This window comes from Eulemur rufifrons, chromosome 23 (genome assembly GCF_041146395.1).
Source record: "Eulemur rufifrons isolate Redbay chromosome 23, OSU_ERuf_1, whole genome shotgun sequence".
NCBI lineage: Eukaryota > Metazoa > Chordata > Mammalia > Primates > Lemuridae > Eulemur > Eulemur rufifrons.
Window position 1 is genome coordinate 2,106,276 of NC_091005.1, and position 12,859 is coordinate 2,119,134.

The 12,859-nt window shown below is 48.6% G+C and overlaps 1 protein-coding gene across 2 annotated transcripts in view; it reads right to left on the reverse strand.

Moving 5' to 3' along the window:
• Positions 1-2,789: 2,789 nt before the first annotated feature.
• The window catches only part of GSE1 (Gse1 coiled-coil protein), a 378,645-nt gene continuing 368,575 nt past the window's right edge, over positions 2,790-12,859 (reverse strand). Inside the window, exons 13-17 of one of the 2 annotated variants that reach the window (XM_069456611.1) lie at positions 12,396-12,509; positions 11,160-11,531; positions 8,666-8,947; positions 5,585-5,688; positions 2,790-4,864 (exon numbers count right to left, since the gene is read on the reverse strand). In XM_069456611.1, the coding sequence (XP_069312712.1) occupies positions 4,730-4,864; positions 5,585-5,688; positions 8,666-8,947; positions 11,160-11,531; positions 12,396-12,509 (1,007 nt within the window). In that variant the 3' untranslated portion in view covers positions 2,790-4,729. Of the gene's footprint in view, positions 4,865-5,584; positions 5,689-8,665; positions 8,948-11,159; positions 11,532-12,395; positions 12,510-12,859 lie in introns of those variants that run through there. The other variant, XM_069456612.1, reaches the window with a different exon arrangement.

The window sequence follows — 12,859 nt, forward strand, 5'->3', positions numbered from 1 at the left end:
CGATCCACAATAAAAATGGAACAACCCGATCTGGCTCTTCGTTGGGTTTTGTCCTGTATAACTACCAAGTAAAGGGGCTGAGCCCTGCGGCCGCGATGATCCGATTACCAAGGTGTGTGGCAGCTAATTGGAAACCGCAAAGGGGAGCACGGTGTCCTGCTCTCCGGCTACCGTGGCCAAGGGTGAATGGGTTGCTCAAGAGGAAAGTTGGAGAAAAACTAATGCAGCAGATGAGACGTGTGAGTGAAGCTTAAGACACAACACTAAAGGCCTGACTTTTCTTCCTAATGTTGTTCTTGACGGGTGTAGGGGAAGGACTCTGTTGTGTAAGTAACGGGCTCACAGGAAATTATATTTTTCCTGAGAGAAAAATGACTCTTCAAGTGTGGCGTTTTGGAGTCGCTAGGTTTCCTAGGAAGATATATAACCTTCATGGAGGGAAACCACCGTCCAGTGTCGTGCAATGAGTAGAAAGTTCTGTAATGTGCTGGTTTCTGGGAGTGGTACCCAGTGGATCAAAAGCAGTCGTGTGTCGTCTGGGGAGCCCTGAGGGTGCACGTGCACGGTCAGCCCGGTACCTGCCTTGAGCGTCCCAGTTGCTTGGTCATCCTTTGGACACAGAGGGCCAGACCCAGAGGATTCTGACCAGAAACTAGCTCTGTAGTTAAGATACTATTCAGAGGGTTGGTTTTGGGGCACAGGACTTGTCTTTTCGTCTCACCCTTACTCAGAATCCTCCAGATTTCAGCTGGAGCCTTTTAGAATGAAACCACTTTTTATTGTGGAGGGTCAGAGGTCCTGTGTGCCTCAGACCTGACCCCTTGTCCCTTGGTCTTAAAACGTACCTCAGCTAAGGTAACGTGACATCTGTCTTCACCTTTTACCTGTGAAATGATATGCTTGTTGAGCTTTCCTTTTGGGGCCTTGTTTTATTATAATGTAAAAAAAGATTTTCCTCTTAATATGATTTAGGAAGATTTTATTTTTTGGATGTTGTCAGAAATTACAGCAATATATTCATAAATACCTAATTACTACATTCAACAAATAATAATACAATACAATTAATTCAAACAAGTACACTTAGAACAGGTTTAATTTCACAGCATCTAAACTGCCCCCAGAGTGACCGAGGCATCGGTGTTCCTCCTCCCCACCCGTGTGTGGGTTTACTGTTCTAGCGATAAGCACAGGGTACATACAAAGTAACACAACCAGTTAGCGTGGTCTTCCTCGGGTCAAGGCAGAGTTAAGGAATTTTTTTTAAGTTAAGCACTGGATCAAAAAGTTGGGGACAGGCTACTGCAAGTAGTAAAGTCAACAGGTTGGTTACTTGAAAGAGTATAGAGAATGCTAAGTGGCTAATATACACTTTAAAGAGTAACAGAATAGGCTTGTGCTGACCATCTCCATCTTGTGGCGAATCCCTGGAATTTTCTACGCTTTAATTAAACACACAGCTCAGTGGGAAAAGGGTTTGAAATTCAGCTTCAGTTTTGAGATTTGGCAGTATCATGAGCTACTCGAGGAAAATACCATTCTGCTACAAGCTTTAGATTTCCTGTGTTATAATTCTTTGCTGCTGAAGGTGTGGGCTCCTTTTAATACTCTGAATATCCATAAGGGTACAATCTATTAGAATGTTAATGCCAATTAAGTGTTTTATCCCTTTAAGATATAGACTAAAATGTTAAATCCTGCCTTGGTCACTTATCTGAGACAATGGATTTAGGAACATGATATTTTATCACGTCACTTTGGCTCTGATTGTAGGAAACAAATCTTGTTTCAAAGATCTGATTAAACGTGGAACCAGATTTAGTGTTGGCAGGTATCCCTCAAAAGTATAGTGAATTCCTCTGCGGAGGACAGATGGCAGCTGTCCCTTCCAGGTAACATGGGAAGACTCCTAGTTGAGAAAGACTGAGGGCATCACGCAAATACTGACACACAGGATGCAGAATTGACTCTAGGACATGTTTGATGTACTTAACTTTCTTTCAAACGCAGCAGTGAAAAGAGGCGAACAAAAAGCTTCAGAGATCGTGTATATGTCAAATTTTTGTGAAGCCCAACTGAAAACAGGTTTAGATGTCACTGTGTCCTCTCAGAATTATAGGAAAGTAAGTGTTTTCAGGTTATATAAAACTAAGTGTTGGATGGGAAAACCATTGTTAGATACTACGTCTTAGTGGTGTACTTTTGTTTCAAGAGACCTTTTCTTTATCTTAGTTTATTGGTGCTGCCTTACTGGTTTGTATTTGTGTCCTGATTGTCATTTCTTGAGCATGTGGATGTTCAGAGATCTCCACAGGTAGGTGGGGGAATGGTGAGGCAGAGCGGTTGAGAAGCTCCAGGGCAGGGGGAAGGTGGGATTTCCACCCAGAAGGGGAGAAAGCAGTTCCTGCCAGCCGGGTGAGACAGCCCCACCCGAGAGGCCTCTGTAACAGCAACTCATTTGTCCCGCGGGCCACGAACTGTCCCCATACCAAGAAATCCAACCAAGGGAGCTCCCCTTGGATGGCGAGGGGTGGGCTGTGCTTTTCCTTCCTGTTATGTTATGAGATCTACTTTTTCCTTTTCCTTAGCCAAGGCCATTACCAAAGCTCATTAGCAAAAGCATTCAGACATCTTCTGTGATGTAGGAGGCGGCCTGGGAGTGAAGTGCTAAGATGTGACTCTTAGGCTTTCAGACCAGAAACTGCAAGCAGAGTGTAAGTAGAGAGATTAAGGTTTTGCCCTGATTGTTGGCAGCGTAGCTCCCTCTGAATACCTGTGGAACGTGTTGACCTCTCAGTGTCTTTCAGGGGAGGAGGACCGCAGCACAGCCCACTGAGTCCTCTTCCAGTCGCCTCTGTGGAGAGGAAGGTGCTTGTTGACTGCTGATAATACTGGTGGCACATTTGTCTGAGTTTGCTAATAACTGGAAGATTCTTGGCAGATGTACAAAGCAAACTGTGCAGGGGCCGATAAAGCAACACAATGCCAGCTGCCAGCAAGCTGTTCTGCACAGCAAAGGCTGGGACTGAGGGCTCGGCCACTGGTCACAGCAGTGAGCAGCCGGCACACAGGGCGTCTGCCCTGCCTGGGGCCAGGCCTCTGCCTCCCCCACCAGACCGGAGTAGCGATGGGCTGCCTTGGCCTCTGGTGAGGGCCCGTGTGGGCGACAGATGCCTTCTGGATCTGAACACTGCCTGCACAAGCAGCAACTGGGACGAGCAGGAAACTTGCCCACTGCTGCACCGTGGTGTCGTGAGCCCGGTTCCTCGCCATTCCTGTGCTTGTCACAGTAAGTTGAAAAGGAGGGGTTCAGCTCAGACACTGTTTACCCTACTTTAGGCTTTTGCAAAGCTTCGCATCTATATAAAGCCTCTAACGTTCCTACTCTGCTCCTGCTCTTGGGCATCTTAGAATTCTTTCACAGAAACTGTCTATTTCCTGAAAGGTTTTTTATTTTTAAAGCCCCACACCCATGTGTTCGCGTGATTGCCACACACAGGTGCTACTCTGTTCCTGTCAGACTGTCCCCTCCTCACTCGGTAGCAGTGGGCTGTATCTGCCATCAGTGTGTCCAGACGTGGGGGTGGGGCGAAGGGGGAGGTAAGCAGTAACGCATGGCTTTCTACGTCAGTTTCTGGTGCAACTGAAATTAAAAATGAAGTGATCGCATAGGCGCCAGTGGTAAGCTCTTTTACTTTTCTTCTTCTTTAATTTTTAAAAACACTTCAATATTTTAATGTCCTGACCAGCAGCAGTACAAACACTAAAAGCAAGTTTTTTTGCCCAGAAAAACAAAAACAGAACAAACAAAATCCCCAAACAGGAAAAACAAACAAACAAAAAAAATCCCCCAAACCACATATTAAAAATGGCAGGCTTTTTATAACAATAATTAAAGTAATAAAAACATACAAAACTTTTTTTTAATATATATACACAGTACAAGGCTGAAGCACCTTTGACTTTTCTCTCAAAATTTATGTTTGTATGAAAACACTCCCCACCGCAGTAACAATTTGGTGGGAGTGAATATATGTATACATAGAGCTCTGTACATTCTCCCCCACGGAGTGATAAAAAGGTACCTTTAGTTTGTGGATTTGTTTTATCTTTAGGTAAGAGCTTTTCCAGGGAAAAGCCTTTGGGTTGTTGCTTTGTGTGCTCCTAGGACCTGTTGCTTTGAAGAATATTTTGCGGGAAAGTAACAAACAAATAAGCCCTTTTTATTTACAATGCACCCAACCTTTTCAGCCGAAGCAAAGTCTCACTCCTGGGGAGGAGTGAGACCCCCCCCCCCCTCGTCACTGCAGCAAAAGCAAACTTCGTTCTTGAGGCATAACAACATGGCCACACAAAGGAAACAGAAAATAACAGGTTTGATCCAATCGTATGGGGGCTATAAATGATAAGGTTTTAGTGTTGGTAATGGAGCTTTTGTTTTCAGATTAAAAAACAGTGACGTGGGGGAAGGAGTAAACCACCTTTAAAAAGAAAAGCTATGGGCGTCCTACATGGGTTGGTTGCTCGCTGAACGACAAAGGTGATTCAGCTGCATTGAAGTCAAGGTGAGTCTGTTCTTTTTTTCTGGAGCCTGGAATCCTTTGCTTCATGCATGGCACATTCTTATTTTTTAAGCTTCAAACCTCCCAGTGAAAAATATTAAATATTCAAGGTAATAAAATAGATAATATTTCTATACTATAGGTTCAGCCTAGTGCAAGGGAAACCGTCACCTGGGATATCCCTTAAAGTAGCCCCTAGGCCAATGCATTGCAGGCAAGGCAAGGCACTTCCGTAAGTGGTCCAGTTCTGCCTGGAGCCGCTCCCTTTCTGAGACAATCTTCTGTTTCTGGCTCCTCAACTCCTGTGGAGAAGGAAGTTCACATCAGAACAAACCCATCTTGCCTGTAAGGAGATGCATGTGGTGCATGAAAGCATCGGACGCCTTGTGGAAAGGCAAACCTTCCACTGTGACAATATCCCCTTCCAGCCTGTGTTCTGAGAGTGGCCTCTGGGGACAGCTGGAACTGGCTCTTCCAGAGCCCTAGATTCTCACAATACCTGCTTTTAAAGAATCGGTGTCTACTGCTGTCTTGGCTCAAACCCTGAGTCTTGGGGCCTGTAGATGTAAGAACTTGGGGAGTGATCTGAAACCTGTTCCTCGCCCCTGGGGGAAGCCTGTGGGGCGGATCCCACTGGTACATCCGGGAGACTGGCTGAGCTGGGCTGAAGGTGGTGTGAAGTGGTTTTGGCTGCCTCAAGAGCTTTGCTTCTCCGATAAAACCATCTTCCACCCTCCTTGGCAAATCACAGTAGGAGACCGCTACGGACAGTAAGTAATTCTCCACGAGGGATATGTAAAGTAGCATCTCTGCTCTCGTAGGATCAATATTCTGCAAGTTAAAGATACTTCTCTCCTTATCTATTATCTTGGATAATCAACCAGTACCTGCATTTTCCCCTTAAGAGCAGATTTCCCTTCTACAACTTATCTTTATGGGCGTTCTTGAACCTAAACTGGAAAGGTTGGGAAAAGCACCATGTTTTAGGACACGCCCTGCCCTTCCCTTCCGTGCTGACTTACCGCCACACTGTGGGAGAGCTGCTCCGCAGTCAGGCTGAGGCTGTAGTGCCGGGCCTCCAGCCGTCTGCACTGCGTCTGTAACACCTGCCGCTCCAGATTTTGCTCTGAAAAGAGAAGAGAGGAGGATGCACCTTCTGTGCGCGGGGCCGGAGGCCTGGCGCGTGCTGCCCTCTGCACACTGTCCTCCTGGCCCAGCAAAGGCCTCTCTCCTCCTGTGGACCACAATGCTCCCAGCACTTTGAATTGTACCAATAATTCATAAATCCCACTAAATTAAACCCAGTCCAACAAAAGGATCTAGAATCAAAAGGCAGATTAAGAGTTAGACATTAGGAAGAAATGTTTATGGCCTTAAAATGCATCTTGTAAAAAGAAAAAGCCAGAATAAACTTAGAAATGGAAAGCACAGGTTTGATTAGTAAAATGAAATCTCTGTTTTACCAAGGTACTAAGCCTAGTTTTAAAAAGGATGATTTCAAGCCTTCAAGGATAAACCTCTACTTTATGAAAGTATTTCAGAGGCCAAAAAAACGGGGAAAGCTGGAACAGTAAAACAATGAAATTAGAGTCTGCTACTTAAGAACATAAATTAAAAAATCCTAAAGGCACTAACAAATCCAACATCAGGAAAATCAAAAGATGAAAAATAAGGTGGTTTGGATCTCAAGAGTATATACAAAATACATTAGTTAACTTTTGACAGTTATACATGAACTCAGCAAATGCAAACCTTCATTTCTTTTTCCCTTCTTTTCAGAGACATGGTCTTGGTCTGTCGCCCAGGCTGCAGTACAGGGGCACACCATCACGGATCACTGTAACCTCAAACTCCTGGACTCGAGTGATCCTCCCACCTTAACCTCCTAAGTAGCTAGGACTACAGGTACACACCACCATGCCTGGCTGATCTTATTTTTTGGAGACGGGTCTTGCTGTGTTTCCCAGACTGGCCTCAAACTTCTGACCTCAATTGAACTTCCTGCCTTGGCCTTCCAAAGAGATGGGATTACAGATGTGAACCACCGCACCTGGCCACCTTCGCTCTTTAATGGAATGCTCCTAAAGTTTCACAAATGAGACAAGCCTCCGACAGCAATAAAGGTCCTATGTGACGCAGCATAACAACAAAATTAGAAGTAAAAAAATTCAAAAGTGAAGAACCAGATGGTGTGATCATCTATGGTTCCTACCTGCGGAATAATCATAGGTAATGAAAACTTAAAAGTCCAAAGTAAAAAACTAAGTGAAACCTAAATCTAGTAAAAGAACTTCGGGGAGAAGAATAGGAATTATTTAATATAGTTTTATACCATCTTGATAGACAAGGATGCCAGTTCTCCCCAAGTCTGCAAACTCAATGCAACTGAAATTCCTGACAGGGTCTTTTGGGAGTAGAGCACAACAAGGTGATCCTAAAATTCATGGGGGAAAGGCAGGGGCCAAGAACAGCTGAGCAGCAGCTTAGAGAAGATGGAGTGAAGGGAGTTGCTCTCCAGACAGTGGAGAGGTGCAAAGCCCTGGCACGACCTGGGGCAGGCCAGGAGAGGTCGGGTGATCCGGCATGTATGCGGGCACAGCCTGACCAGGACACGCCCTGTGGGGGTACCACATAGACTGTCGCGATACTGCCGTGTCTGGGTGGGAAAGCTGCGGTTAGATTTCTGCCTTAGTCCGTACTCATAAATGCATTCTAGGCATAGTAAGAAAAGCAGAACCTAAAGACTTCCAGAAGAAAATACAGAAAAACATCCTCACAACTTTGGGGTTTGGAAGGAACAAACAGCAAACAAGATACCGAAAACTCACCCAGAAAAGACTGTTCCAGTAAAATTAAAAAACAATGCTATATATTGCTTCTGGACATACATGTGTAAGTCTAAGAAATAACAGCATGTCAGGGAGGGCAGGGCCCTCAATTCAGGATCAGGCTGTGAGGGAGGGGAGGAAGCAGAGCACAGTCCCACACCCTGGCTGTGGCTACACGAGCGTCTGTTTTGTTAGTCTGGATGGTTCTGTGGCTTAAAAATACCATTTGAACATTTCAAAGTATTATTTGAAACACCTGATGTTCATAATCAAGTCTGCATATTTAACATGACATCGTAATACCTGATAAAAACCTCAGCCTCCTGAGTAGCTGGAACTAGAGGTGTGCACCACCACACCCTGGCTAATTTTTTCGTTTCTTTTTTTTTTGTAGAGACGGGAGTCTCACTGTGTTGCCGCAGGCTGGTCTCAGACTCTTGGCCTCAGCTGATCGTCCTGCCTCAGCCTCCCCCAGTGCTGGGATTATAGACCTGAGCCACCACACCCCGCTGAAAACTCTTCTACAATATGGTAATCAACTAACCGCAGAAGGCAGCAGTGGGGACTGGCCCGGCCTGGCAGTGCCTGCACACCCGTGCTATGCCCCAAAGGGGCTTTGCAACATTCTGGGGAAACAGAGGCAGGAGGTGGTGTGTTGTAAACACAACGGTCCCCAACTTCCTAACATGGGAGCTGTGTGCTGGAGTCCCCTCAGTGCTCTGGCTTCCCCAAGAGAACATTCTGGGTTCTGCCAAGAGAGGCAAGTCTTTGGCTAAGCCTTTACCGAGAGGTTGCCTCTTCCGGCACAGGGCTTGTCCAGAGGTGAACTTTAGAGTAAAAGTATCTGAAAACGTGAGTGGCACACAGTGGCCCAGGGGGTGGGACCAGGCAGGCTCAAGCGGCGACGGGGTGTGGCGTCAGGGCTCCAGCTAAGTCCAGGGCCGTGGATGAAGCCAAGGCATGCGTGAGGACTAACAGTATTGTACAAGCAGCCCAGAGCGCAGGGCCTGCATTTGGACCATCATGCTAAGGGACAGGCTGCCCACATAGCTGGTGTTATGGTACTTAGATGTCCCCAGGTTTGAGCATGAGACAGTGACGACTGCCAGCCTGGGGAACGCTCGCCCTCCTGGCATCTGTGTCTAGGATGCCCTAGGAAATGTAAGTTCTGGCACCGTGAAAACTGAGGCTGGCAAAGTCCTACACGACTCGGTCATTTAGCTTCCCTTCCAAACTGACCTCATCGGCTCCTCCTCCCGCTACACCCTCTCGCACCTTCTATGTGTTCCTGGTAGGCTTCAAAAATTGCCTCAATCCCTTGCCACTTGTGCCTGGGGGCTTCTTCCTCATCTTCTCCATCATCGTCCTCCTCCTCCTCCTCTTCTGAGTCCCGGTCCATCTCCTGGGAGGGGGGCCCCTTCCTCGTGGTGGGGGGCTCCTGCTGCCCATTATGCTGGGGTGCAGGGACGCGGCTGGAGGACTGCAGCTCGGGAATGTTATAGTGGACGGACGTGTCGACCTTGTGGTTCTGCTCTGCGGACAGCACAGCTACGCTCCCTGGTGGGGAAAGGACAGGGCGCGGGTCAGTGTGTGCAGGGGGTACGGACACAGGATATTGTCGCAACAGGGGGCTCTGCCCTGCTTTGGTGCAGAGTCGGGGTGGCTGCAGGTCTCCAGGCAGACGGAAGGTCTGGCCAAAGCCAACACTAAGGAAAGGTCAGAAACAAGGACACCAGGACAGTGGCAGACCTGAGTGCCAACCACTCCTACCATGTGGATGATCTTGGCAGGGTTCATCTCGGAGCTTGAATTTCTCGGTGGGTTTGAGCTTGGTCTATAGTTGGCCCTTAGTAAATACCAGCCCCCTCTTTTCCTGAAACGCACAGGTATTTCAGTCCCTGAGCTCAGCTGGGGGTTCTGCCCTCTACCAGGAGTCGGCTTTGTTGTGACCTGTCTCATCAGGGTCTTCGCCGTCTCGGGGCACGTGCTGCCTCCCTGTGTGAATGGCAGCCCTGAGGCTGGTTTAATCAATGGACTGGTTTGGCTCAAACTGGCATGGCAGGGTAACTTTAAAATCGTGAGCAGTCCAAGGCCAGGGAAAGAGCTGGAATAAAACTAGGCAGGAAAAAGGTGTCCTAGGGCCACAGAAAAGCCTCTGTAAAGTGCATCTGGAAGGGACAGGGAGGGCGCTCGGGAACTTCTAAAAGCATTTCAAAATTCCACTGTACGGCTGTCCCTCAGTTTAGAGGGATCAGTTCTAGGACCTCCAAGGATACTGAAACCCGACGTAGTATTTGCACATAACCTATACCCTTCCTCCCGTGTACTTCAGTGATACCTAACACAAGGCCCACGCACCACTTCATGGGTGTGGATTCAGGGCAGTCCTGGGCATGGGGCAAACTCAAGTTTTGTTTTCTTGGAACTTTGTGGAATTGTTTCCCCCACCTATTCCCAATCCGAGGTTAGCTGAGTCTACAGACGCGGAACACAGGTACGGAAGGGCGACTGTACCGTCACCTGCAGGTGCCACAGTCAAGGAAGGGAAGCCCCGCCCACAGCAGCAGGAGCCATTCGCATCTCCTCAAACATTTGTCTTGAAAAATCCAATTTTCAAGTAAGTTCATGGTAAGAATCCAATAAAGCACTCCTGATGTTTGGGGAGTCTTTGTTAATCACTGCAAAAAACTAGTGCCCACTGGTGGTGTCTCCTTTGCTTCTGAAGGATCAATGTATCTGTTAACAGTATTTTTTTTTTTTTTTTTTTTTTTGAGACAGAGTCTCACTCTGTTGCCCGGGCTAGAGTGAGTGCCGTGGCGTCAGTCTAGCTCACAGCAACCTCAAACTCCTGGGCTCAAGCGATCCTCCTGCCTCAGCCTCCCGAGTAGCTGGGACTACAGGCATGCACCACCATGCCCGGCTAATTTTTTTGTATATATATATTTTAGTTGTCCATATAATTTCTTTCTATTTTTAGTAGAGACGGGGTCTCACTCTTGCTCAGGCTGGTCTCGAACTCCTGACCTCGAGCGATCCACCCGCCTCGGCCTCCCAGAGTGCTAGGATTACAGGCGTGAGCCACCGTGCCCGGCCTGTTAACAGTATTAACTCGGGTAAAAGACACAGCAGTGTCGGGAGGCAGATGTCTAAAAATGCTTTGTATCTACTCAGGTTTTATAGCTTGTAATAAATTCGTAAACGTGGTTCTGGCATAACTAAATTATTTCCTTCTGGCTACTAGAGTTTATAAAAATTTATTTCATACTCAGTTACTTAATTGTTGAGGATTCTTTTCTAGTGAATTTCAACTTTTGCTCCATTGGGGATAAAATGTAGTGACCCCGCAGTGAATGTGGAGACTCGGACGCAGGGCGAGGGCAACTGTCACATCACAGAGCGCCCGGTCTAGCAGACACCTGCTGGTGCCCAAAGGACCAGAGAAATTTCCAGGTAGGTCCTGTGGCAGACTCTACGAATGCAGGGGTACCTCTTTTAGACTTAAACTCAAATAGTATCATTTGCTAAATATCCTGGGAGTGTGGTCCAGAGACCAGCAGCATCAGGGTCACCCAGGAGCCTGCTAGAAATGGAGTCTTGGGCCCCACCCCAACCTGCACCTGACCAGGTCCCCAGGTACTTCCTGGGCACTGAGGTGTGAGAGGCACCATCACTGTGCACAGAGCCACGGCCGAGCAGCTGCTGGCGCTCGGGACCATTAGCCAGCTGCTGGGGCAGCTCAGGACCGAGTGGGGACGGGCGGCCTCGTTACCTTTATGCTTCTGCAGGGCCTTCTGCGTGGACTGCAGCACTGACTCGTGGAACTGGTGTGCAAACTCTTCCGCCATGAAGGGCTCCCACGGCTTGCTCTTCCCATTGAAGCTGTGAGACAATGGCACAGGAATGTCCTTGGGCGCAGTGCCCCGGATGTAATGAAGCATGCTCAGGCTCTTCTTGCCCCCGGGGGCCTCACTCAGCCTGGCCTTCTCACCACTGGCAGGAGCTGGCTCCTGGACTCTCGAGAGCTCCTGGGGCCGGAACTGTTCCAGTTTCCCAGGCTCCACGGCCTTTGGGACATCAGAGAAGGAAGCGGCAACAGCGACAGGCTTATCCGTGTCCAGAGAAGGTTGCTGCGTGGCTGGTTCTTTCAGAGACAGAAAGCAAAGGAAAACGTTTAAAAAAAGCTGCAAGTTAACAGGCTAAGCGTCCAGTACAGGGACCCTGGTCTCTATAGCTTATGTTTCACAAAGACCTAGCGCAAAGAACCAAGACTCAGGGGACATTTAATTAACCATCGTGCACGTGGCTACGGTCTGAAGATAGTGGCGTGTTTAGCAGCCAGTCCATCCTTGAGAAGTGCCCCGAGAAGGCACCTGGGAAGAAAGATCTGAAGGAAGCAGCGAGTGGCTTCCAAGACATCAAAGCGGTCCGGAGTATTTAGTCCAGCTGGGCCAGAAAGAGCACGTGGGAGCAGCGGGGGACCATGAAGACTCCCTGCTTCCTCTGGCGGGGCAGAGAGGCACGATCGGAGGCGAGAGGAGAGAGGAGGAGTGAAAGCAGGTGCCGACAAGGCCCGGCAGGAAGAAGGAGCAAGACCCAGATGCAGGAAGGAGAGCGCGAGGGCAGGCCGGCGCTGGGACGAGGGCGCAGCACTCAGGCTGGAGCGGGTCCTCATTCCCGCGACAGCACCTCAGGGGCGCCAGCGGCCTCGGCCCCCTGGACTGGGCTGGCCTCCTGACAAGCCTTGGTGCCGCAGCAGAGGGACGATGACTATTGCCCACCTCACAGCACGCTGCAGAAGCTGGGACCCTCCCCTCAATCCCGAACCTGCCTCTTGTGTCCCAAGGACCATCACAGCTGTTGGGAAGCGTAGGCTCGTGAGGGACAGAAAGAAACAGTCTCGAGGACATCAGGTTCATGAAGATGAAGACCTTGAGCGGCTGCCTGTGACCCCAGGCAGCCCACAGGACGGTCCCAGGCGTGGTGGGCGGGGCTGTCCTTCCCTTACCACTCAGGGAGACGGCAGGACTGTCCCTCGGAGAGTGTGTCAAGGAGTCTGCCATTGCTGCTGACAGTGCCTTCTGCTTCATGGCACGGAGCATTTCAACAAGTCTCTCTTTGTCTGTGAGAAAAGCAGCCCAAGATTAACGAGGCGGTCGTATCATTTTGAGAGGGAAGGACAGCAGGAGTCTAGCCTAGTCCTGACGGGCAGGTACAAGCACTTTAAACCAAGAAAAACCAAAAGCAAGTGCCATGGGACAGGCCGTGTTTAAAGGAGGAAAGCTTCATTTTAAAGCGAGCTCAGATTCCTCTTGGCGTTTACTACACGATGGTTTGGGTGTATTCCAAGACAGCTGTGTGTGCAGTGATCACAGGTCTATGCGATACCGTGTACCCAGGGTCTTCTGCAGTGACTTCGAAGGAGGCGTTCTTATTTGCGACAAAGGCAGCCCGACACAAGGAAACACCCAA